This window comes from Ursus arctos, unplaced genomic scaffold, assembly GCF_023065955.2.
Source record: "Ursus arctos isolate Adak ecotype North America unplaced genomic scaffold, UrsArc2.0 scaffold_12, whole genome shotgun sequence".
NCBI lineage: Eukaryota > Metazoa > Chordata > Mammalia > Carnivora > Ursidae > Ursus > Ursus arctos.
The window spans coordinates 64,050,771-64,075,891 of NW_026622786.1; the positions used below are offsets into that span (position 1 = coordinate 64,050,771).

At 37.6% G+C, this 25,121-nt stretch overlaps 1 protein-coding gene across 2 annotated transcripts; it reads right to left on the minus strand.

Moving 5' to 3' along the window:
- Positions 1-935: 935 nt before the first annotated feature.
- Positions 936-24,965, minus strand: BTF3L4 (basic transcription factor 3 like 4). 2 transcript variants are annotated; one of them, XM_026498108.4, is made up of 6 exons: positions 24,827-24,965; positions 21,118-21,184; positions 17,530-17,643; positions 5,537-5,738; positions 4,654-4,713; positions 936-3,886 (listed from the first exon to the last, which is right to left on the minus strand). In XM_026498108.4, the coding sequence occupies exons 2-6, from the start codon at positions 21,169-21,171 to the stop codon at positions 3,840-3,842; spliced, it is 477 nt and encodes a 158-aa protein (XP_026353893.1). In that variant the 5' UTR covers positions 21,172-21,184; positions 24,827-24,965; the 3' UTR covers positions 936-3,839. The 2 variants fall into 2 exon arrangements, with proteins under 2 accessions (XP_026353893.1, XP_026353894.1); XM_026498109.4 differs by lacking the exon at positions 21,118-21,184 and having other exon boundaries at positions 24,827-24,938.
- Positions 24,966-25,121: the final 156 nt, after the last annotated feature.

The window sequence follows — 25,121 nt, forward strand, 5'->3', positions numbered from 1 at the left end:
GGGGAGATAACTCTGTATCTAACAGTTAAATATTCACTGTGTATTAGTTATTATGATCATGAGTAGACTACATACTGGTTTCTATGCTAGATGCTGGGGATAAAGGATGTATGACACCCCATCTGCTCTCAAGGTGCTCACGATCTAGATGGGCAAAGTATAAAAAAATCAAAATAATCTTAATATTGTACTATAGTAAAAATATGTGTAAAGAAATGGAAGCTTGAAACAGAATGGCATGTTGGAGATAAATGTTTAAGGCTGTGACATGCTCAGATATGAAATTTAGGTAGTTTGTCTCCTGTGTAGAGGATGCACTGAAGGGAATGACTCATAAGCAAGACCAATGGGGAGGCTATGATAATCCAGGCAAACTCTTATGTGGCAGAGCAATAAAGACTAACTGGAGGGTAGCAGTGTAGAATGGAGCCTTGCTGTGCCTAGAACCATGAACTCCTTTCTGCCATGGCTTGGGAGATGACACACTTGAATCATCTTTCATCCTCACATTAACCATGTAAGGGGTTCTAAGGAACCCTGTTTGACCATTTTATAGGCACCATTTTACAGGTACAGAGAGCAAGGCCATCACTGCACTATTACAGGGGCTCCTTGGAACACAACAAATATGAATGATGGCCCCTGAAATTGTGCACTGCAGCAACCATGTTGGAAAGGTTATAGCACAGTAGGTAATGGAACTGACCTCTATCTAAGAACCTGTGCATTTCCTACTATACCATACTATGTCTAATCATGACGTCATTTATGGATATATAGCAAAGTTAGGTTAAGCACTGAACTATAGCAAAGAAACAAATCAAACACAGCCCAGTATGGGTCTTCACAAGAACCTGGTATGCATATCAAAATTAATTTAATGGAATCCCGTAATACTAATTACTTAGCAACAAATCAAAGTGCTTGATGTATTCTTTTTTCTTTTTAAGATTTTATTTATTTGTCAGAGAGAGAGAGAGAGAGACAGAGAGCACAAGCAGGGGGAGCAGCAGGCGGAAGGAGAAGCAGGCTCCTTGCTGAGCAAGGAGCCCAATGTGGGACTTACTTAACCGACTGAGCCACCCAATTCTTAAACCATTACTTAATAGGGAAAGTAGGATAAAATAAGTATAGGATCCAATTATTTACTTTGGGCTTCCCCAAGACAGATAAATGAGGACCTTCACATGAATGGAAAGAACTAATCACAAAAACTAAGACCATGAATCAATTTTGTACAGACATTTCTTGAATTATCCCCAAATTTTAAGATGAATTTTACCAGAAAATGCTTATTCTATAGTTATCTTGGCAATAAATACATGATCTTCATAGAAAGTACACATTTAGTTACTACGTCATATTATCAAAAAGCTGTGTAATTAATATTTATGCCAAGAATACTATTTACAAAAGTTTCATCCATACTCTTATCCATGCCTGCTCACTGAAGGCAGGAACATTTGTATTGAGTCAAGATCTCAATATGCTTTGTCCAGGAAAGGGGAAGGTATGAAAATACAAAACAAAAAAGAATACTGGCTTATTGCACCCAAGGGAGGTCAGCCATTAAGAGTTGTTGTTGATAGGATAAAAGGAAATATTGACCAGAGCTCCTCTGGGTGAGTAGTTAAAATGTGATCAAAAAGGAAAAAGAGGAAACAGTATATACATGCAAAAAAGTTTTATGGATCTTGATAAAAACAGATATTTCTGAAAATATATAAAATCAGTTCCTTGAGAATTTTCAGAAATGAGACTCACCGAACTACAGGAGCAGAAAAAATGTTAAGCTTTAGAAACATCTCACTTGTCTGATGATGAACTTCAGAGTAGTTAGGTGACCTGCCCAGGTCACATGGTTAATGCCAAGGCCGGGACTAGGACCCAGGTTTCCTGACTTCCAGATGAGTGCTCTTTTTTTCATTTGCTATACTATCTCTTATATGTCCTTAATCACTTGGAAGTCTCCATAACTCTCTCTGTCCCACAATGTGCCCACTGGGGACAGTCAGAGGAAAAGAATTCTGGATTATGTAGACCATTTAGAGCTACTAACCTAACAATGGATGAAACATTATTTCAAATAATGACTGGGCTGAAATTCGTCTGGGGTTGGGGAGTAGAGAAGAAATACAAAAGAAGGAAATTCTGTCGACAATAAGAGAAGCACAAGAGGAAATATTATCCTCTTTTGTTATTTTGTTACTGTTACTTTATTTTGTAGTTAAGTCCATATATTATATAAAACAGAACAGGAAAAATGAACAAATTTATAAAATAAACTGAAGTGTCTGGATGAAAAAAATACAAGAGCTTTGCCTTCTTGTCTATAGATCTCTTGATATGTTGTTGGTCTTGCATTTTAGATATCAAATAAAGATATCTAGCTTGAAACAAAAGTAGATATGCTGCAAGGTTAAGCCATAGTTAGTTTGCTGGTGGGCCAGGAAATGATAGATTTTCTAAATCCTATCCTTAAATACTGGCTATAACAAATGCTGACATAGCAAAATGCAAGCTTTTATCATCAGAGAGCAAGAGGGAAACTTGAATTAATGAATGCAACTTACCTCCAAGTCCTCTGAAAGGAGGTGAAAAAAATAAATACTGTATTTTACCAGTGTTCCCCCAAAAGCATTACTCTAAGCATGCAGGAGGATGCTGTGAGCAGCTACAACAGTAAGATCCAATCCAGAGGTAGGTTCAAGACCAAGAGTGGGAGAGTGGTTGAAGATACCCTCCTGGGGCCAGTACCACTTCATAGAATGACCATTTGTGCTGGGGAATGAGTCTATGGCCTATCTTTTTCTGACTCAAAAGGACATTCCTAATTTAACCTTGCTGAAAACAGGCATTTTTTGCACCTGCTATTAAGAACAGCTAGTATACAGGATAAGGCTGGCATAAAATTACTTAGCAAGCACATGCTAGCTATTCCAGTTTGAAATCTACCAAACTATAAAATCAAGGGGGAAATAAAAAGTTGAAGATGGAGCTGTTGTTCCTTAAGAGGGAAAAATGTCTTACCAAAAGAGGGATTAGGCACTCGCTTAACTCTAAATGGAGAACATCCTTCTCAGGCTAGGTAGAAGATGAGGAAGAGCATTACCAAAGGCTGACCAGGCCACTGGGAGACCGAAAGGAGAGGGAAAAAGGCATTTAGGAAGAAAGCTGGAAGAAAATCTTCTGGGTTTGACCAGGTAAGTGAATCTAAGGCAGATGCACCACAGATATGTTGCCCACTATGCCAACACAGAGCTGCTGGCAAAGTCTCTCAAGACATTTTAAACCCAGAGAAATGTATAAAAAATATGTTAACAAAGCAAATTAAAACCAAACTTCCAAGGGTAAAATCTCCTCAGATCTGAAATCCAAGACACTCGCTTTTCATTAATTCTGTGATTAGAAAAAAATAAAAAGTAACAAATGTAAAGATTTGTTTTATTTTCTACTGGGGGAAGGAGGAGGATAAATAGAACTGTTTTCCAATTTGCTCTCCACTGTATACACACATACCCACACGCATACATACACATACACACACCAAAAATACCCCAACAAAAACACAAAACAGAAAACTGAGAATCAAACACCAAAACACCCTCGAACTGCACCAATACTTCGTATTTTGACCAAAAGAATAGATCCTGGGAGGAAGTGCAAAATGCAAAATCAAATGACCGAAAAATGCTGAACAAACAGCATTATTAATATACAAAATATTTATATTACTGAACTAGTAACAGTTGATGTTCTCCATGTCTGTAAAACTTTGGAACCACATAGCTGATTTGTTAAATCTAGTCCATGCCAGCTTCCAAACTCCAGAAAAAATTTTAGTTAGCTTCATTCTTTGATGCCTCATCAAAATTTTCTACGAGATCTGGAAAAAAAAAAAAAAAGTAAATGAGTTAAAGATACAAAAAAAAGAAAAAGAGATAAATGAAATTCCTAACTTCTTTTTTTTTTTTCCTTAAGATTTTATTTATTTATTTGACAGAGATAGAGACAGCCAGCGAGAGAGGGAACACAAGCAGGGGGAGTGGGAGAGGAAGAAGCAGGCTCCCAGCAGAGGAGCCTCATGTGGGGCTCGATCCCACAACGCCGGGATCACGCCCTGAGCCGAAGGCAGACGCTCAACGACTGAGCCACCCAGGCACCCCGAAATTCCTAACTTCTAACCCGAATAAAAACCAAACTGTGGCTATTAGAATTAGCCTGAAAACATACAGGACAAGAAGCAGAGACAAACTGGTGGCATTTCACTAACAGTGCTTCATTTATCTGCTTTTAAAGCAGCAATCCTAAGGAAATGTTAGTCTTTTTTTGTCTATGCAAACTAAGGTGAACAACATTTTCATATGTCAATCACAATTCCTACGGAAATGTTGTAACAATAACTATGCAAATTTAAAATCACAGTGATTCTAATTTAACAAATGCAGGCAGCAGAGCTTTGTGTGACAATTTCTGATTCTAAGTTCAAAATGGGAGGACTTTTATTATTTTTCATTAGATTGTATCCATATTATTGTGAATCAATTTAAATTCATGAGTTCACCATCAACAAAAATTGAAAGTCATTATACGATGAATTAAACGAGATAAACAGGCTCCTAAAAATCTCAGAGCTAAAGAAATGTCACTTACCTGGAACATCATCATCCTCTTCATCAATGTCTTCTGGTTTTGGTGCTTTGCTATCCAACACTACAAAATGTTTATTTTAAAATTAGTTCTTGAAAACAAAGGCCTTTATAGAACACTTACTATATTTATTCTTTTCTCCTTTCTAAATCTTATATAGTTGTTCAGAAAAAACTAAAAGATTGTCTGACCTAATACCATATTTTTTACTTAACACTAAAATCAGTAACACTTTAGCTTACTAGGTATATACTAAATACAGCTAGCAGTTTCAATGGGCAGTGAAGGTAAAATTTATTTGGAAAATGAAATAATTCTGATGAGCTGGAATAAAAAGACATTATAATTTATTCTATAAATTCCACATGCTTGAAATAGAAAATCAATATTCAAGACTTTCCATCTCTTCTGGTGTAAGAAAGTATCTAGCTATGTGGTATGGGCACTGATGTAAAAGGCTCTGTGATTTTTAGGAGTGACAAGACACATCTGAAACCAGGGCTATTGTGGAAATTCAGAACTTACAATTGCTGTGCCTATAGTTCAATCAACAGTATTAAAGAAAAATACAGTTCTCTAATAACAGTATCTTCTTCTTGTCATTAGTCAGAAGTGAATATCAAATACTGTCTGTAAATTGTGGTCTGCAGATCTTTTAGGTAATTAATTACCTCTCAACTCTATTATTACCAAAATGTATCCATATATTCTATATGCTACACTGCACAATTATTAAAGAAACAGATTCAAAAATGTATGAAGCATATGAGCAACATTTTTAAAAGTAAAATTAACATACAAGTAAATATAAAATGGGATACCTTTTAAATCATTAGGTTCTTTAGATTACAGTAGAGAAGGAAAGATACTAAACTGAAATACCTACCTTGCCGAGGGAACTGTTCAGCTAACTTCCTAAGACTTGTTAAGCTGTCAGCACCAAGCTGACTTAATATTCCAGGAAGCATTTCTGTGATTGGTTTGGCTTCTGCATGACCAGTAATTGCAAAGGTGTTAGCAGAAAGGGAAGCTTGGACTTTGGGATTGTTGAAATGAATAACTGTCCCATCATCTTTAATCATGTTCACCTGTATGATCACAGAAGAAAAATGTACTTCACATATTTGGAACAACTAAAACAGTACCTGTTTAAATAACAATTTAGCCAATTTTTTTTTTTTTAACAATCCCAAGGTAGTAATTGTCTAAGCAGTAGATATGGGTGGAAAAAGACCCTAGTAGCAACAAAGTAAAATGGTGTAGCTGGCACAAATTACTAGGATGGTCAAGAAACAGTCATTTTATTATAGAATCTAGATTTTAAATTCAAAGACTTCTACTACTATGAGAAAGAAGTTCATGCCACATTTTAAAAATAATGGATTTATCAGCCAAGAAAGAACTGGCTTCTTAGTGAATTACCCATTATCTTACCCGATTTACACTATCAAACTAAACTGGTACACTTGGTGGGTGGGGGTAGCATTTTACTTCGGCAACAGGTTGTAAAGGGGTAATAGTGTATGATAAAAAATAACCACTGAAAATCCATAAAGAACACTCAGAAATTTAAACAGATGTTTCACTCCTCTGAACACTTAGTAAATTTACAAAAATTTCAATTTGTTCTCATGTCATTCTTTATAAAAGATTTTGTTAGTTCCTCTAACTCTTAAGTATAGCTTCTCAATAACTTTCGATAAGCCTTGTAAATGTCAAAGAAGCTCTCCAACCCACTTGCCTGGCCACCTGAGCATGTTTTATCAATCACTGGGAAACCTTTAAAATCATCCTCACATTCTTTTGGTAGCTTTCACCAACATGAACTGTTTCAGATTTGATTTTATCCATTGCCTGAAAAGGAAGGTTAAACATGCGCTATTTAAAATATTATTTTTCTCTCTCACTCATGCACTTTCTTATTGTGTTTTAGTAAAGCTGAATTTGCATAAGTTAAATGTATAAATAATGTGATTCCACTAGTAGTTGATTCCACTGGGTAAGTTACCTTCATGGTAACATGCTTATTATATAAGAAGGTTAGGAAAGTTAACTCTTGGCTACTTTAGAAGCATTTCATGATCCATCCAAAAACTGCCCTTGTCACAATCAAGCAGAGATGCTGAGTGTTCTCCATGGTCAGTGGAAGTGGGCTTTTCTTCCTCAAAGGTGATCACCACCACTGATAAGCACCAGAAAGGAAGGGGAACAAAAGGGCTTCTAAATTTCAGGCAAGACCTGGAACACAGAGAAAATAAAGGCAAATCCCCTGGAAAATTGTAACTAAGATCTACAAATAATTTCCCAAATTTTCTCTGACAAAAATCACTATCTGAATTCTACACCGTTCCCTGTATCAGTATTGTAATCAAGGTTCCATTACACATATTACACACAGTACACATTCAATCCAGCTGTTCTGAACATATACCATTTTGAGTTAAAATCAATTTATACTGACTCTAGAAAAAGATAAATTATATAGTTCTGAAGATAATTATAGTTTAGGTAAAAAGTTTAACAGTAAAGTGGCTGAAAATTTGGAAGAGGAATGAATTGAGAAGGAGATGGCATAGTGGATGTAGAATGGACCGTTGTTCTCTATCTGTCCTAGAGTCACATAATTCTAGTATGGGAAAAGAATAAAGATATGGTAGGATTCTCTATTCCAAATCAAGACCAAATCTCTATAATAAGAGCATGAAAAGAGTCTTAAATATTAGAATTTGAGATATTTATTATTTACAAATGTTAAAAGTCACAAGAGATTTGAAATCAGTATTGGTCCAAAAGTCAGGCCATACATTTGCTGAACTTAGAGGTTTTCTAGTTCAAATTCCTTTTAGAGAAATAAATACTAAAGATGAGCTCTTGGTTAAGCAACGTATCCAAGGACAAATAGCTAGTTATATGCAAACCTAGAACCTGAACCTGGGTCCCCAACTTTCTGTTTAGTTTCCTTCCTGTGATGTCATTCTCATTCTTAAAAATGTTTATTTGCCTATAAAAATTCAATTCTGTGGCCTCGTGAAAGCTTGCCAGAGAATTATTTATCTCAGAATATAGGCTAAATGGAGAATGCGAAAAAACCCCAAACAGACATATGGATAATATATATCTTACTGGCTACAAAACAAGTAAGAAGCTAACACAGCACTCCCCCACCCCCAATTGTGAATTTTCCTCTGTTTAAGCTTCTTTACAAAAGGTTAAATGTTACATCATATCTTACAACCTGATAAAGGTCTTTGTAGTTTGAAATATGTTGAGTTTAGTGTGAAAATCAGGATGAATTCCATCTCAGGCTGTGAAATGGAAATAAATTTATAAATGGTTGTTTTAAATGGGGTTGCACAAAAGATGTAGCTTTGTGAATAGAAAGGTCCAGAAAGGGGTGGAGAGTTTAGTTAATTTTAGAATAGAGAATGAAGTATTAGAAGTTAAAGGCTAGAATATTTTATTTCTATCTACCATTCCTTCCTCTCTACTGAGCAAATAACATGGTTATATAAGGCTCCTAGATGCAAGCTATTAGAGACTATCAAAGGATGAATTGTTGGGCTAGGCAAGATCAGTTAGATACTTCCCCCACCCTTTTAGAGGCAAAAGAAAGGATAAGGAACTTGTTAAATTCACAAAGCAAATTGTATGCATTTCATATGGAGACTTCATTTTTCTAGTGATTTTATTGCTCTGTGGTCAACATAAGTAATACGATCTATATACAGTATAAAAATAAGAAGCAGACAAGGAAACAAAGACTATTAAACTAGCTACTGTCCAGCTCAGGTCCTTTTCCAATCAAACAACCCCTTTATATCAAAATGTTTTTTCCACTTTAACAGGTAGCTGAAGTAAAGGATGCTATTTGAGCTATGGAGGAAGTAGCATTTTTGAGACCCCAGTCCACACCACCAGATGCCCTTGCTCTTATTTTTTGCTCGAATAACACTGACATGTTTTGTAGCTATCAAAAAATGTTGTCTCTCATGCCTAGTACATTTACATATGCTGTTTTCACTGTTTAGAAGAACATTTTTCTGCTTCTTCACCTTGCAAATTCCCAGTGATCCAAGACTCTGTGAAAATTTAGGTTTATGTACTTTCTGTACTTCACGGGTATTGCAATTATATAGAATTGTCTTGTAGTATAATTGTGTTTGCAAGTCTTTGACTGTACTAGAAGGTAAACATCTTCTGATCAGAGCCCATGCCTTACTAGACATAGTATGCCCCCAAGTGTCCAGTACATAATAGTCACTCAAATTTGCCAAATGAATAGATACCTCAAATATAATTTATTTTAAAATCTTGGATGCTGTCAGACTTCAACTCCCCAAATGCTAGATAAAGGGGTCATCTCAAGTTTTAGAAATAGCTCCAGTAGTGCTCTTAATGAAGATGCCCAAAACCTCCTGAGCTATATCTTAGGCTTGACTTTTCCTATTGTTCTGACTTTTCAGAATCAGCCTGATTGCCCTACAGAATTCAGGGCATTTTAAGTCATTCTTGGCAACAGCTCAGTGGCTCCATTATGCTGTTATCAAAACCTTAACAACCCCTGCCTTTGCTGACCTCTGAGTAGTATTAATCACAGTAACCTTCTTTCTGGTAAATCTAATGGTTGCTTAGTCTTACATAGCAATAAGTTTTTATGGCTCTAGGAGGCTTACAAAGTTACCATTGACTCTACAGCTCTTGCTGATAACTGCCCTCTCAGTTCAGAGAGGAAGTTTAAATTCTTCCATGTGATTTTTTTTTTTTTTTTTTTATCCAAGCCCCCACTAGACTGGCTAGCTGGCAGTTCTGAGAATTGACAGTGATCTTAAAAATCAAGTTTTACTGCTACTCCTTCCTGTATGTAGTGGCATTTATTTATCTATTTATTTTTAAAAGACTGTATTTTTTAATAATCTCCACACCCAACATGGTGGGGCTTGAACTCACAACCCTGAGATCAAGAGTCGTATGCTCTACCAACTGAGCCAGCCAGCCGCCCCTGTAATGGCATTTAAATGTTTATCAGGAAATTCATCTTTTATTGCCTTACTCCTATATCTTAATGGGGTGAAATAATAGACATTTTAAGAATAAGGCACACACGTGTCTGCGGTTTTGTGAGGCTAAGGGATGTAAAAGTTTGAAGATTATGGCCTTGGCGCATACTTCCATACGTATCTTTCACATTCAGTCCTTCTAAGCTCAGCACCTGCTTATTTCTAAAGTCTATATGAACATAACCTATTATTGTTGATAGGAGCTAAAACTAACAGCTGTCATTAAACTGTATGATATGCTGGGATCATTTTCTCTTATGCTCTGGAGGCAAGAGTCTAATGAGATGGATTCTCCACAGCTATGCTGTAGACAGTATAAAATGGCACAACCTTTTTGAAAAAGCAATTTGGCAACATGGGTGAAGAATTCTAAAATGTTCATGCTCATTCAGCCAGTAACTGTCTTCCCAAGAATCTCTCTGAAGGAAATCAGAGACAAAGATACATACACATTATGTATACTGAAATTAAATATGTGGGGTTTTTTTTTTTAAGATTTTATTTATTTATTTGACAGAGAGAGAGGCAGCAAGAGAGGAAACACAAACAGGGTGAATGGGAGAGGGAGAAGCAGGCTTCCTGCTGAGCAGGGAGCCCAATGCGGGGCTTAATCCCAGAACGCTGGGATCATGACCTGAGCCGAAGGCAGATGCTTAACGACTGAGCCACCCAGGCGCCCCTAAATATGTGATTCTTTTATTATCAAAGCATTATAACATATTATAAATTAAGAAATGTTAAATTATGGTATATCCATTTATTGGAATATACGTAGACATCTACACTGATGATTAAGAAGAGGTTTTTTTTTAAGATTTATTTATTTATTTTAGAGACAGAGAGAGGCGAGAGAGCATGAGCCGGAGGGGTAAAGGGAGAGAGAATCCCAAACAGACTTCACGCTGAGTGTGGAGTCCCGTACGGGGCTCAATCTCATGACACTGAGATCATGACCTGAGCCAAAACCAAGAGTTGGATGTTTAAATGACTGTACAAACCTGGTGCCCCAAGAAGAGTTTTTTAACGATATAAAACAATTTTTATAATATAATGCTACTTGGGGGGAAAAAAGATTTCAAATTGTGCACCTAGCTGCAGTCTCAAATATGTTAAAAGTACATGCATATAAAGATGGGAAAGAAATACAAAACTAATAGTAGTTATTTCTGGGTAGTGGGGATTATGATCAAATGTTAATATCTTCTTCATCTCTTCTGTAAACCCATAACTTCCTACAATAACTATATATTTTAAAGATTTTATTTATTTATTTGAGAGAGAGAGAGAGAGACCGCAAGTGCATGAGCAGGGGAAGGAGCAAAGGGTGAGAGAGAGGGAGGAGGAAAGAATCTCAAGCAGACCCCGCACTGAGTGTGGAGCCCAACACGGGGCTTGACCCCACCACCCTGATATCATGACCTGAACCAAAACCAAGAGTCAGATGCTCAACCAACTGAGCCACCCAAGTGCCCCCACAATGACAAAATATTGGAAGGGGGAAGCTATTTTAAAAACAGAAAACGTGTGGGATAACTGGGTGGCTCAGTCAATTAAGCATCTGCCTTTGGCTCAGGTCATGATCCCACAGTCCTGGGATCGAGTTCCTCATCGGGCTCCTTGCTCAGCAAGGAGCCTGCTTCTCCCTCTGCCTGCTGCTCCCCCTGCTTGTGTTCTCACTGTCAACTAACTAAATAAAATCTTTAAAAAAATAAATAAAAACAGAAAATGTTCATCAACAGATGAATGGATAAATGTGGTATTATCCATATAATGGAATATTATTCAGCTATAAAAGAAGTGAAGTTCTGATACATGCTAAAACATGGATGAACCTTGAAAACATTAAGCTAAGTGAAGTAAGCAAGACACAAAAGGACAAACACTGTATTACATGAAATATCTACAACAGGCAAACCCACAAAGACAAAAAGTAGGTTACAGGCTATCAGGGGTTGAGGAAGAAGGGATGGAAAGTTATTGCTTAATGGATATAGAGTTTTGGTTTGGGATGATGAAAAATTTTGGAAATAGGGGTGCCTGGGTGGCTCAGTCCGTTAAGTGTTTGCCTTCAGCTCAGGTCATGATCCCAGGGTTCCTGGGATCAAGCCCAGCATCGGGCCCTCTGTTCAGCGGGGAGCCTGCTTCCCCCTCTCCCTCTGCCTGCCGCTCCCCCTGCCTGTGCTCTCTCTCTCTCTGTCAAATAAATAAATAAAATCTTAAAGAAAAACTTTGGAAATAGATAATGGTTGTGGTTGCACAACACTGTGAATATAGTACCACTGAATTGTACTTAAAAATGGTTAAAATGACAATTTTGTTACATATATTTACCACAATAAAAAAATAGTAAAAAATAGGGGCGCCTGGGTGGCACAGCGGTTAAGTGTCTGCCTTCGGCTCAGGGCGTGATCCCGGCGTTACAGGATCGAGTCCCACATCAGGCTCTTCCGCTATGAGCCTGCTTCTTCCTCTCCCACTCCCCCTGCTTGTGTTCCCTCTCTCGCTGGCTGTCTCTCTCTGTCGAATAAATAAATAAAATCTTAAAAAAAAAAAAAAAAGTAAAAAATAAAACAAAAACCCAAGAAACAGGATCTTAAAAGATAAAGTAAGGCTGCTATGGAATGAAAAGGTGAATGGGACATGGTGTCTCCCTTTTATTCTCCTGTACTCAGAGCTGTCCACCCACTGGCACCTGAGGCTCTGGTTGGAGGAAGAAGGAATTGTGGCTAAGAGTCAACCAAGGTCCTCCTTCTGGTATAAGTGGTTCAGGAAAAGTAAGAACTAGGAAGAGGAAAATATAAACAGTAAAACTTATGTGTACAATTACAAAATTTATATTCTCAGCCCTGTTTTCCTGAGCTCCAGCTTCCTATGGCTAACTTTTTTTTTTTTTTTTAAAGTAATCTCTGTGCCCAACATGGGGCTTGAACTCACAACTCTGACATCAAGAGCTGTATGCTCCACTGAATGCGCCAGCAAGGCCCCCCAATGGCTAACTTCTTGAGAATAATTCCATCTCAAATAATCAGTATCCCTTAAACTTAGCCCCAAACAAACTCATCATGGGAGTCAGCATGCTACAGACTATAAAGAATAAACATGGTCTTTGATATCAAGACTTTTATAATCTGAAAAAAAGACTAACTGGTTAATAATAAATCATTATACCCCACAATATGAGGTTGTCATTAATAAATGTATTATAGCAGAGCAATTTACGTTGTGGAAGTACAGAGAAAGGGCTGATTAATTAATTAGGTCTGGAAATAAAGGAAAAGTTTCACAGAGGCAGAATTATATCCTAGTTACAAAAGAAGATGTCCTTTGAATATAAAACACTATGAAGCAACTAGACCAAATGGATCAGATTCAGATTTTTGGTGACATTTCTTACCAAATAAATCTGATAAAATCAATCGTTTCTGAGAAATGGAACAGAACCCATTGTTGATAGATAGATTTATGTTATCAGGTAATGACAGGTGAGACAGCACGGTCACTATAATCAACTACATTACCAAATAAGAACCACCAAATACCTTCAAATGTCATAGAATATAAAACACTTTTAGAAATTTAGCTCTGGATTATAAATCTCTTGGGGTTTTCCTAGGAATTCCCTCCAAAAACCTAGGCTTTTGTATGAAATAGTCTCTGACACTCCCATGCCCCGTACTTTTTGACAGCTTTGGATTTCTCTGTCTTCGGTAACATGTAAAAGAAATCTATGACTAATTTATTAACCAAATCAACAAACTAATGAATACATAAAGACCAGAGAAGCTTGTCTTAATCCAAACAGTCCTTCAGTCTTTAAAGTTTCTAAAGAGGACATAAATTAAGCTTTGGGAGGGGGAAAAAAATCACCAATACCAACAGCTTAGAAAGTAAGATTAGAACTTTACTTGGCAGAAGTACATTCCATGAATTTTTGGAACCCACCACTGATCTCCCTGTTCCCCACCCACCAAAGGTTTAAGTACAAAAAACACAGTAATATTATTTTTTGTTTTACAACAATGGCAATGGTGTCTTCTCTTTTTGAAAGTTTTTATATGCTTTTCTTAAACTGGCGAAAAACAGAAAGATAGTACATTCCTCAGAGGTCAGGACTTTTTTTTTTTAAAAGTAAACTCTACACCCAATGGCTGGAACTCATGACCCCAAGATCAAGAGTCGCCTGCTCTCCTAAGCCAGCCAGGTGCCCCAGAGTTCAGCACTTTGAAACAAGTTTCAAACATTCCAAATAAAAAATAACAGAATTGTAATTAATGTGTTTCTTCTATTCTAAGATATATTTTTTCACATCTTAGTGTTTCTGAAAAATTCTGTACATATGTTTTCATGTTTACATTTAATGCAGTACTTTCTTTTCTCCTTCCAAAGAGCTGTTTTTAAACTAAGTGTGTGTCATCATTTTCTTTAAAAAAATTTTGAAAAAACTCTACTTTAAACTTAGTAACACAAACATAATGTTTGAGGCAAGCCAGGTTATATATAGTATACTAGATATTCCTACACAAAATCTGCGAAGTGTTATATAAAGTACAAACATCTTAGCTCTCAAAAAACCAATTTTAGAAAGAGGGAAAGAAGGAGAAAAGTAAAACTCCTTCCCATCTTAGCTTCAAATACTCAGAAATTTTATAGCTGTTACCTTGCATTGTTAATTATCTCTATGCATATTTTCTCTGTGTAATTAGTCTGTGAGGGCTGGAAGACCTCATACACACACAGGGTTAGGGTGCAATGAGAGTGTGTATGTGCTTATTTTGTAGCATTAATTTTTTCAAAAAAAAAAATGTTTTTTTAAGGTTTATTTGGGAGGGAGAGAGAGGGAGAGACAGAAGAACAGGGGGAGGCGCAAGCAGACTCCTCGCTGAGCATGATCCCAGGACTCTGAGAATCACGATCCAGGGCTGAAGTTAGATGTTTAACCGACTAGGCCACCCAGGCGCCCCTGTAGCGTTAATTTTCTGTGCAACGTCTTAGAGCTATGACTCCTCAAAAAGTTAGAACTGCCATCAGTAGTAGCAACAAAAAGGAATTCACACCACAGTTTAATAAATGCTATAATAAAAGTAAATACAGGGCATTATGGAGGCACATTGGAAAGGCATCTGACCTTTCTTTACACAAATGTGTAAGTGTGCTATCAGGAAGGCTTCTGGGAGAAATAATGCCTGCATCAAGACCAGAAAAAAGAGAAATATCAATGTCCTTGGAAATACTGATAGGTATTTCTTTTATATTCAAAGGTGTAACAAATGAATTCTGCATGGTAGGTGTTTAATAATACAGGGTATAAGGCAGAAGATACTTTCTTCCTATGGTCGGGAGTTGATGGATAAGGGGGGAGCAGGAGGAGAGGAAAAGGCCAAGAGAGGATATAAGAAAGTGCAAATGAAAAGACCAAAAGCAGGATAAGCTGATGAACAGAATGAACTCTGGTTTTAACACTTAGAATCCAGCACTTACTGGCTAAGTGATCTTGGGGAGGTACCTAATTCTGTCTCAGCTTTCTCCTCTGTAACCAATAACAACTGACTCAAAGAGATACTGTAAATCTGCAATGGGATAATACGTATTTGTCTCATTATCTAATTAGTTTCCCTACTAGACTGTAAGCTCCAAAGGACAGAGACAATGAATAATAACTTATGAACTACTATCTAGCAAGTCCTTGGCAAAATGCTTGGCACACAGTAGATGTCCACTAAGTGTTCACTATCATTGCTTTATTAGGACAATTTCAAATACAAAAATACCATCACCTCAGCACTGCATTGTAACAAGTTTGGCTGTATTCTGAAAAGGTCAAAGACTGTTAACTGATTGGTTTCCTTATTTTATTATAAAACATTTATACAATTAATGCTCTCTGATCACAAAAAGTTTTATTAATTATAAGAACCACAAAATGTCCCAAATCTGAACAAAAACAAACATTTAGAAAAACATGCCCTTAGAGATATTACATAGTTAAATCTATACTTCAAGGAGGTATAAATAGAATCTTTTCCCCTCCGTAAAGAGATGTTTTTCAACCAAGGGTGACTTTGTCCCCGAGGGGGCATGTGACAAAGTCTGAGGACATTTTTGGTTGTCATAACTTGGGGGGGGTAAGTGGGGACTACTGGTATCTATTGGGTAGAGGCCAGGGAAACTGCTTAAACATCCTACAATACATAGGACAGTTCCCACAATAAAGAACTAGCTGGTTCAAAATGTCAATAGCGCTGAGGTAGCAGGGTGGGGAGGGGGAGTCAGAAAGTAGAAATGTAGGCATAGACATAAGATTGCCACACTTATAAGTTGTTTAGGTTTAACATTATCAGAGTTACTGTCTATTACTCCAACTTACTCTTTTTTTTTTCCCACCAAGCTTTGGATTTTTTAAAGAGAGGTTTAGATTTTTGTTTTTCCTCATACATAACCCAGATAAAGAGAATGATCTCTGAAAATTATTTTAGGTCAATAAAAATACATAAAAGCTTTCAATAACTCAGAAGAAAAAAATGCATATAAAATGCTTAATTTCAAGACTTGCAAATGAAGTTCTAATCTTTATCAGAGTAAGAATGCATAGGCACATCAAGCTAAAAGGAAGAAAAAATACACATATCTTACATTTTTTACTATTTTATCAGTATACTGATTTTGAAAATACAAAGCAGATTTAAATGATATATTAATATTTATTCATATATGCACTGTAGAAGGAACATGTGGCCATTTCACTGCCTTTTCTTTGGTACTCTGCTATTTATTAGTGACCCTTGCCTCCACATTATTTCTGATCCGTTTTATAGCACATGTGCATTAATGATTGTTAAAAATCATTATGTGATTGGTACCATGTGAGGTGGTACTACATATAGTAATGATATCATTAAATATAATTTAACTTAAACATTCAATTTAATTTATGGCAGTGAAAATTTAAACACTGGTTACTATTAGAAATGGATTTATCAGGTAGAAATAAATCTAGATGGTAACAGATCATAAATGGCTGATGTTATCTTTTTTTTTTTTTTTTAAAGATTTTATTTATTTATTTGACAGAGAGAGAGACAGCCAGCGAGAGAGGGAACACAAGCAGGGGGAGTGGGAGAGGAAGAAGCAGGCTCACAGCGGAGGACCCTGATGTGGGGCTCGATCCCATAACGCCGGGATCACACCCTGAGCCGAAGGCAGACGCTTAACCGCTGTGCCACCCAGGCGCCCCTGATGTTATCATTTTTCTTGAGTATCTTTTGAAATAACATCAGTCTTTGGCTTCATATTTGAGGAAAGCAGTATTACCAAAATATAATAAGTGATTTAAAAAATTTAACCAATAATTTCCAGAAAAGTTCTAATTAAAATCCAATTCATGTAAAGCTATTGCTAGAGCTTCTTGGCTGAGGTAATAAAGAGATACTGTTGTGTAGAAAGGGAAAAAAATCCACCTTATTTGAAGAAATCCTGGAGTTTATTTCTATATTATTAGAAAAAAAATCTTGTTTTGTATGAAAATTCAAGAGCAGTTCCATAATTTTGTCACATATGCCAAATAGTTTGAGTCAGAAAAGTATGATGAATTTCTTATCTGTCAACTAAAATCATTTTTTTACAATCATCCATTTTTATGCAAGCAAATTTTATACAATAAGCAAATTCAACATCTAGTCCTTCAAAGACACCTGACTGACAATATCTGATTCTTCTAAGCTGAAATTTTACATTTGAGAAGTACAGATAATTATTTGTGAATGTGCTACTTGTCCACATAATTTAACAATTTACAAAACAATAACAATTTACGAAATGATCATACCTCTTCAATACCAGCTATATTATTCACAGCCAGTTTTTTTAGAGAACTCTGAAGTTTTTTGTCATCAGCTGTAGCTGTTCTATGTACCACCTTCTTCTTTCTGCGAGCTGTACCCTGAAAAATAACCAAACAGAAGTGTTAGGATGCCTTGCATCTGGCAACTGCAGTCACATGTCTTCCTATTCACAATACTCTAATTAAAACCCACGTAAGAAATTGCTGACTTAATAGTAATGACTAAGAAGACTGCTCAGAGTTGGGACTGTCAGTCTAACCCAGATTTTTGAGGGTCAGTTCTACTCAGTTCTTATTTTTTCCAATATCCATTTATCATTTCAATATATTATGTTTCAAAAGTTTTCTAATAAAAAATAAAATACAATTGTGTGTTTTATAACAACACCCAAACATTACAAGGAACACTTTTTCACAGTACCTACTGCCCCCAGTATTTTATTTTATTTTAAATTATTTTAATTTAATAAAGTTAAATCTAAAGATATTCTGAAACTTTGAAGAGTCTGACATAATTAAGAATCAAATGCCTACAACTGAGTGTTCTACATTCCTAGAATCTAGGAATGAAAAAAATCAAGTTCTTACTTCAAGAAGCATACATTACAGTGGGATGGAAAAGTCAATAAATATATAAACAAATTAGATCCTTTCAAATGGGATAAGGGTATTAAGGAAAGAAACCCTAACACAGTAGTAAGAGTATTTATTGGATAGGGCCAAAGCACTACTTTATTAGAATGTTCAGGGAAGGCCCTCTGAAGAGGTGACATTATGAGCTGAGACCCATGGGAAGATCTAGGGGAAGAGCGATCCAAGCAGAATGAAACAAGAGAGAACCTACTGTTTCTACACAGAGAAAGCAGGTCACCATGGTTTTGGCAGAGTGAACAAAGGAGGAGGAGGAGGAAAATGCAATCAGAAACATAGGCAAGGGCCAAATCACATAGCCTAGAATGCCATGGGGAGGAGTTGGATTTTATTCTAGTTGCAATACAAAAGTTTTAAGCATGGGAATGATTTGATCTCATTTATGATTTTTACAGATGACTGAAGTTGCTGTGGAAAATGACTATAATCAGATCAATCAGGAAGTTACTAGAGTAGTCTTGATGAGAGAGGAGAGTTCTGGCAGTGGAGATGGTGAGAGCTTAGACGGTCAGAAGAACCAACATGCTGATGGATTGGACGTGGGATATGAGGGAAAAAGGAATCTAGAATGATGCTTAGAACACTGGCCTGAGCAAACAGTCTGACAATTATACTAGTCACTGAGATAGAAAGAGCTCATTTCTAAATGGATACTTTAAAACTCTAAATATATATTTCCATTGAAAAACTATTTAAAATAATGGATTAAATTCCTGGGCCAATTTAAAAAAGTATAACCTAAAGCAGAAATAAAACATTACCAAAAGAAGCCTAAGTCTTGAGGGCTAAATCTTTCTGAGACCTGGCAGGAGGAAAGGAAGCAAAGTTTCCATCTCTGGGTAATTCCTGCAGTAATTAGGGAATCAGCTTTACAGAGAGTAGTTAGGGGCTTCAGTCTCAGCAATGCTGGTGGGAGTGGAAGAGAGTTCTGTGAGTAGCAGCAGAGGTTGTGACAAAACCCAGCTGCTGAAGGATGGACTATGGATAACTATTTTCATAGATGATCATTTATTTATGAAGTGTTCCTTACTCAGGGATAGCTCAATTGCTTGCTGTATGCCTCAAATGAAATGATCCCCAGGCACCTCAAATTCAACATGTCTAAAAGCTTATCAGTCCATCAAACTATTCTTCCTATATTTCCTAAGTTTTATAGCTCGTGTTACCACCATATACCTAGTCTTTAAAACTAGAAATCTGGGGGTCATCCCAGACTCTTTTTCCTCTTCATGTGAGTTATGTCATTCCAATTCCTAAATCTGTGTTCCATATAGTACAGCAGCAGCCTCTCAACTGTTCTCCTCTATGCCAGACTTCCATTTCATTCCATTTTCCAGGTTGCCAGCACCTAAATTTCTAAAATAACTGTTTTTAAAATCCTTCAATAGTTGCCCCTTGCCTGTAGGATAAAATCCTATACTCCTTAATATGGCATATAAGACTATGATACAACCCTGAAACCTGGTTGTTTCATCTCCTACCATTCTTTAAACATTATGTAGTCCGAACTCTAACTGTACAAGCAAGCCATTCTATCAAGCAGCATTCTCTTACAGCATCTTAGGTGCCTTAGCACGTGTGAGAACGACGATCCCCTTTTTACTCTACTCACTTACCCTCACCTATCTACCTAGTGATAAATTCTTGTTTGTTCTCCAAATCTCAGCTCAGTGATGACTTCCTTGTCCCTCCTAGGCAACAGCACCTTGTACTTCATTTTAACATTTACTATTTTGTAGTGTAGTTGTGAGCATGTCTCTCTTCCAAGCTAAGCTGTGTCAAGAGAAGAAAACCTTGACTAGTTTATCTACTATGTGCTTGGCACATAGTAGGTGCACAGCAAACTAGTTAAATGAATGAATGTGCCAACCACCTGGTTTAAAATATATAATAGTAGATGTGATGACTGAAGCTCTTCCAGGTATATTCTATGGTTCCTTAATATCCCTAGTTTTTGCATTGGTATATTACATTATACTTTATGCTACAATGTGACCACTTTGGTTACATGAATGTATTAATATGACTCCAGGGTCGTATAACTGTATCACTATGGAAGGAGAAAGTACTAGTCACTTCTTCCCTTCCCCTTCTATCTCCATCCCTAGGAGCCATGGTTATCATCAAAGTAAATGAAAAGTATAGCTGCTACATAGTGTCCTATCTATCCCCTTCCCAGGTCTGAGCTGAGTTCTATTCTCACTTTTCCTTCTACAAAGATTATACTGGGCAGAGATAAGGGCAGAGTATTCTCCTTGAGCTGGGGGCTAGAGCTGAAGGGAATCAAAGATTCTCAGAATGAGCTCTTCCTTAGGCTTCAAAGTTCATGGAAAAAGACTGTGCTCACATTGACCAACACAGAAGAAGAGGCAGGAATTTGGCAGGAAAACCTAGCAATGAACAAAACATACATCAGCTTGAGCATATCCAGTTAAACCTAATAAACCTAACTGTAGAAGTAGATGTATCCAGTCAAGATGAGGTAACCTCAACATCTAGGGTGCCCTGCAAATGAGTCTAACATAATAATAACTACCGTTTATTAAGTATCTACTCTGTGCCAGGTACCATGTTAGGTGTTTTACAAGTATTACTCTAATCCTCAGAAGCATCTTATGCAGGATTAATTCTGTTTTGCAGATGGGAAGATGGAAGCCTAACAAGATTGGATAATTTTTTCATGTCAGGTAACTACCAGAAGTTAAGAGGATTAAAACAAAGGTGGGTGCTTCCATTGCACCACCAGACAGAGGTGTCTTCTAGTTACCTATTTTAAATGTAGACAAGTTATTGTCAAATTGGAATGTGGTTTAATCTTGATTATTGAGAAGATTTTAGATTTTTAATGACCACAAATCCAAAATAATACCACTATCTGGTAATAATACATTCTCCTCTCAATTTTTCTTATGCCACACTCACCTTGCCCCCTATCCGGACCTGAGCCTGAAGTTTGGCTAACTTTTCTTGATTCATGCTGTTGGTAAATCTAGGGGGGGAAAAATAGATTTGTTAAAGTCACTGTTTTACCAAAATAAAATAACTGTTTATACAACAGTACCTTCTGGTTCACTAGGCTTGCAATATGCATCACTACCACGATCATATTAATACTGTCTACATATTCTTATATTAATAACTTGTTCTAGCTTCATAAACCAGATATTAAGAGAACCAAAATTAAGTAAGACCGCAGGGAGTCAAATATATGAATAGAAAATAGAATGGGACTCAGAGTTACCTATTTAAAGATCCCTCCTTAAAAACAAAATTCATGGGGCGCCTGAGTGGCTCAGTCCGTTAAGCGTCTGCCTTTAGCTCAGGTCATGTTCCCAGCATCCTGGGATGGAGGCCCAGTCAGGCTCCCTGCTCAGAGGAAGCCTACTTCTCCTTCTCCCTCTGCCCCTCCCCCCTGCTCATGCTCATGCGCACCTGCGCGCGCTCTCTCTCTCTAATAAATGAATAAAATCTTAGCCCCCCCCCCCAAAAAAAAACCCACATCAAAATTCAGTTCTTTGGCATTCAGTAAAACCTACCCAATTATAAAATCTCTAGACAAGCCAGTTTTCCCCCCAGAGATTTTTATAGCAGAAAGCAGTTACCAAATGTTATTAGCATAACCTTTAAGTAGACTTTTTTCCCCCAAATCATAAATGAAGCATATATAACCTTGTAACCACAAATAGAACCCCACCCAAAAAAAAGTTGGACAAAGAAGAAACTCAACAATAGGCTCTCTAGCTGTCAAGATATGAGGTAGTCATATCTTCTATTCAAGGTCAGATGGTATGTTAATAACAGGAAAAGAGAGCCAGATTTTCAGACATTCAGCACTTCAGTAGCCCTTTCCACAGAGTTCATTCAATATCTTGCACTGATATAGTACGTCACAGTTGCCAAGATATTCTTGCATACACGGTAAGGATACTTCACTGCACAATTTGATAAAAACATCTCTGCTACATTAATTCTAAATTTTTGTGTGTGTTTGGGGGGGAGGAGATTCTTAAAACTAAGCTTTTTAAGGTTAATTTTGATTTTGAAAATTCTAAGAAAATTGCAGTCATAAATCCTAATCTGATGAGTGATATTCCTACTAAACAAAAAAGTTCTTAAGTTTATAATGGGTTGTAACACTCCACACTATATAAAAATAAAAGCCAAAGTTAAGGGGAACTAGGTACTCAGCTACTAAAGCGTCTGCCTTTGACTCAGGTCATGATCCCAGAGTCCCTGGATGAAGCCCTGCATCGGGCTGCCTGCTTGGCGGGGAGTCTGCTTCTCCCTTGCTCATGCTCAATCTCTCAAATAAATAAATAAAAATCTATAATAATAATAATAATAATAATAATAATAATAATAATAAAAGCCAAGGTTAAAAGTCTTGTTTTACTTGTTCTGTGGACCAACACATCATTACTAAGATGTGAGAGAGGGAATAAAAGCTGTTATCAAAAACTTTTATGGCCAATTCTCTAACCTCTTTATAATTACCATTCACTTGAAAAAGATAATGTCTTTGAGAGATGAAAGAGATTCAAAGATTATATAAGCACTAACTATTCTGTATTCTGACACTGTACTTTAGCACTAACCTCTATATATATGCTTCAAGGCTAAATAAAGTCCAGTTCCCAAATAACATGCAGAATTTATGATTCCTAAATCTTTGCCCAGCACTGTATCACAATGCTCAGCAGCTAAAAACACTCCTTTACAGGAGGAATACAAAGCCAGAAGGCTTAGGTGTACGCCAATCTCAACTTGGCCACAGACTTCAATTTGCTGATGCAAATCCCAATGTCTATACTCAATATCCACAGAAAAGGACCAATATTAACTTTTCCCAAAGGAACGTGGTCATGAAAGTACAGTAAACTAACAAAGAACCTAAAAATTTTTTTACAAAAAAAGGGCTAAGTGAAAATATTAGAACTAGAACAGGGTAAACCTTCTGGGACTCTTCTGCATTTTGAAGTAATAATCCCCAAAAGAAGAGATGGAAGACAGGAGACTGAAGTCAAGATGAAGAGCCTTGACTTGTTTGAAACAAAAGCAAAAACAAAATTTAACTCTTTTTATCAATGTGTAGATGAAAGAACAGATTCCATTCCATGTAATCAGTACAACAGAAAACTTGTTCCCAAGAATTATCTCAGTGAAAAAGCATTTTAGGGAGGTTGTAAACTCAAGCGGGGTGGGGAGGAAGAAAGGTGGAGCAGGTTGGGGTGTGTGGAATTGAAGTAGTAAAGAGGATTGGACTCAGTCTATGAGAGATGAGATGGCAAGCTGGGAATCTGGACTAGACCTCAAAGATCACCTGATTTAATTCCCTAGTCCTCAATCTACCTTTACTTCATTGTACCCATTATTTCTGTATTGTATGTGAGGCCATCTCAAATACCTGCAAGCAACAGCAGAGTATAAATAAATTATAAACAAATAAAATAGTTCACCTCTCTCCTAATTTGGTTTGGAAATGAGGGTCCAAAAGGGAGAAGTCACTTCCTAGACCCAAAAGGGAGCAGTAACTTCCTAAGAACATAAATTACTGAATTTTTCCTTGAGGATTCTAGGACTGTTTTGTCCTTTACTCAAGGACTCAAGAAAGGTGTAAATAATGAGGTTATAATCAGTATTTACTGAGTGCCTAAGTTCCAAGCATTATGGTAGGCACTTTCACCATGTTTACATAGCATGCTTACGCACAGATAAAATAATTTCAACCTTTAGTCCCAACTTTTTATTATGCGAGGTTCCTCTAAGAGAAGCACAAGTTTTGGAATCAGAAGGATCAAGGTTCTACCACTTAGGACTTCAGAAAGGTATTTTACTTTCTGAACTTGTGTTCCTTCTGTATTAGAAAAGGTTTAACACTACACAACTCACACGGTTGATTTAAGGGTTAAAGGTTAAGTTATCAAGCACAGGGTACGGTTCACAGTAGATACTCAAAAACTGGTAACTATTGTTACCACTCCCGAGGGGACAGCTATGGTGTAAGTGAAAGAACGTGGGAACGGAAGTTGAAACCGCCATTCACTAGCTGTGTAACACGGTGCCCGTCGGTCAATCAATTTCCTGACAGCCTACTATGCATCAGGCAGTGTAACGGGGCTACCGAGATGGTCAAGATAATTTCTCAGGGAGGGAAGCAGAACTGTAAACAAATACTGCCATTACGAGGTGAAGAGAGCTGCAACGGAATTCAGTCCCAAGCGCTTGGGGGCCAGGGGTTGCTAACCTCAGTTTCCCTATCTGTAGAGTGGGAGGATCAAATGAGATGACAACAGATAGGCTGTTGTCACAGCATTGTTGTTGTGAATAAAGAAGAGTAACAAGAGAGAGGCGGGGGACCACCCGGCTCCTGGGACTGACTCTGGGCGGCAACAGCGCGGAACCCCGCCGGCCCCCACAGGGAGCGGTGGTGCTGGGGACCTTCCCTCAGGTGCCGACCCCCAGCTGCGCCGCCGGTAACCGACAAGCCAAACGAGCCGCCTCCGCCCCCACTCAGCGCGCCACGGCGGAAGTGGCAGCCCGAGTAGTTGGCGGGTGTCGGAAGAAGAGGGCGGGGGGAGACCGTGCACAGCGGCCTATGGCCGTGGAGTGGCGGGACCGCCGGGGGTCTCACCTGAAGCAGGGAGGGTCCTCCAACAACAGCACGCGGCAAGAGCAAGATGGCTGCCTCAGTCGAGACAGAGAAAGACGACGGCAGCAGCGGCGGCGGGAGCGGGGCCCACGTGACACAACCGGCTCCGCCTCTCTCTCTCTAACCAGAGCAGCCTATCCCGGGGAACGCATATATGAACTACAAAACCCAGCCTGCTCTGCGCCTCCCAATAGAAATGCGGCAGGTGCAGGGGGCCGCACTGCATTCTGGAGCTTGCAGTCTCCCGAGAATTCCATTGTGTCTGTGCCTACAAATT

Coding starts and splice junctions, on each gene's coding strand:
- BTF3L4 (XM_026498108.4), bottom strand. CDS start 21,171: ATGAATCAAGAAAAGTTAGCCAAACTTCAGGCTCAGGTCCGGATAGGG. Junction 5,739..17,529: donor ATATAGCTGGTATTGAAGAG/GTATGATCATTT, acceptor GTGATCATACAG/GTGAACATGATTAAAGATGA. Junction 4,714..5,536: donor TGAACAGTTCCCTCGGCAAG/GTAGGTATTTCA, acceptor AACATTTTGTAG/TGTTGGATAGCAAAGCACCA.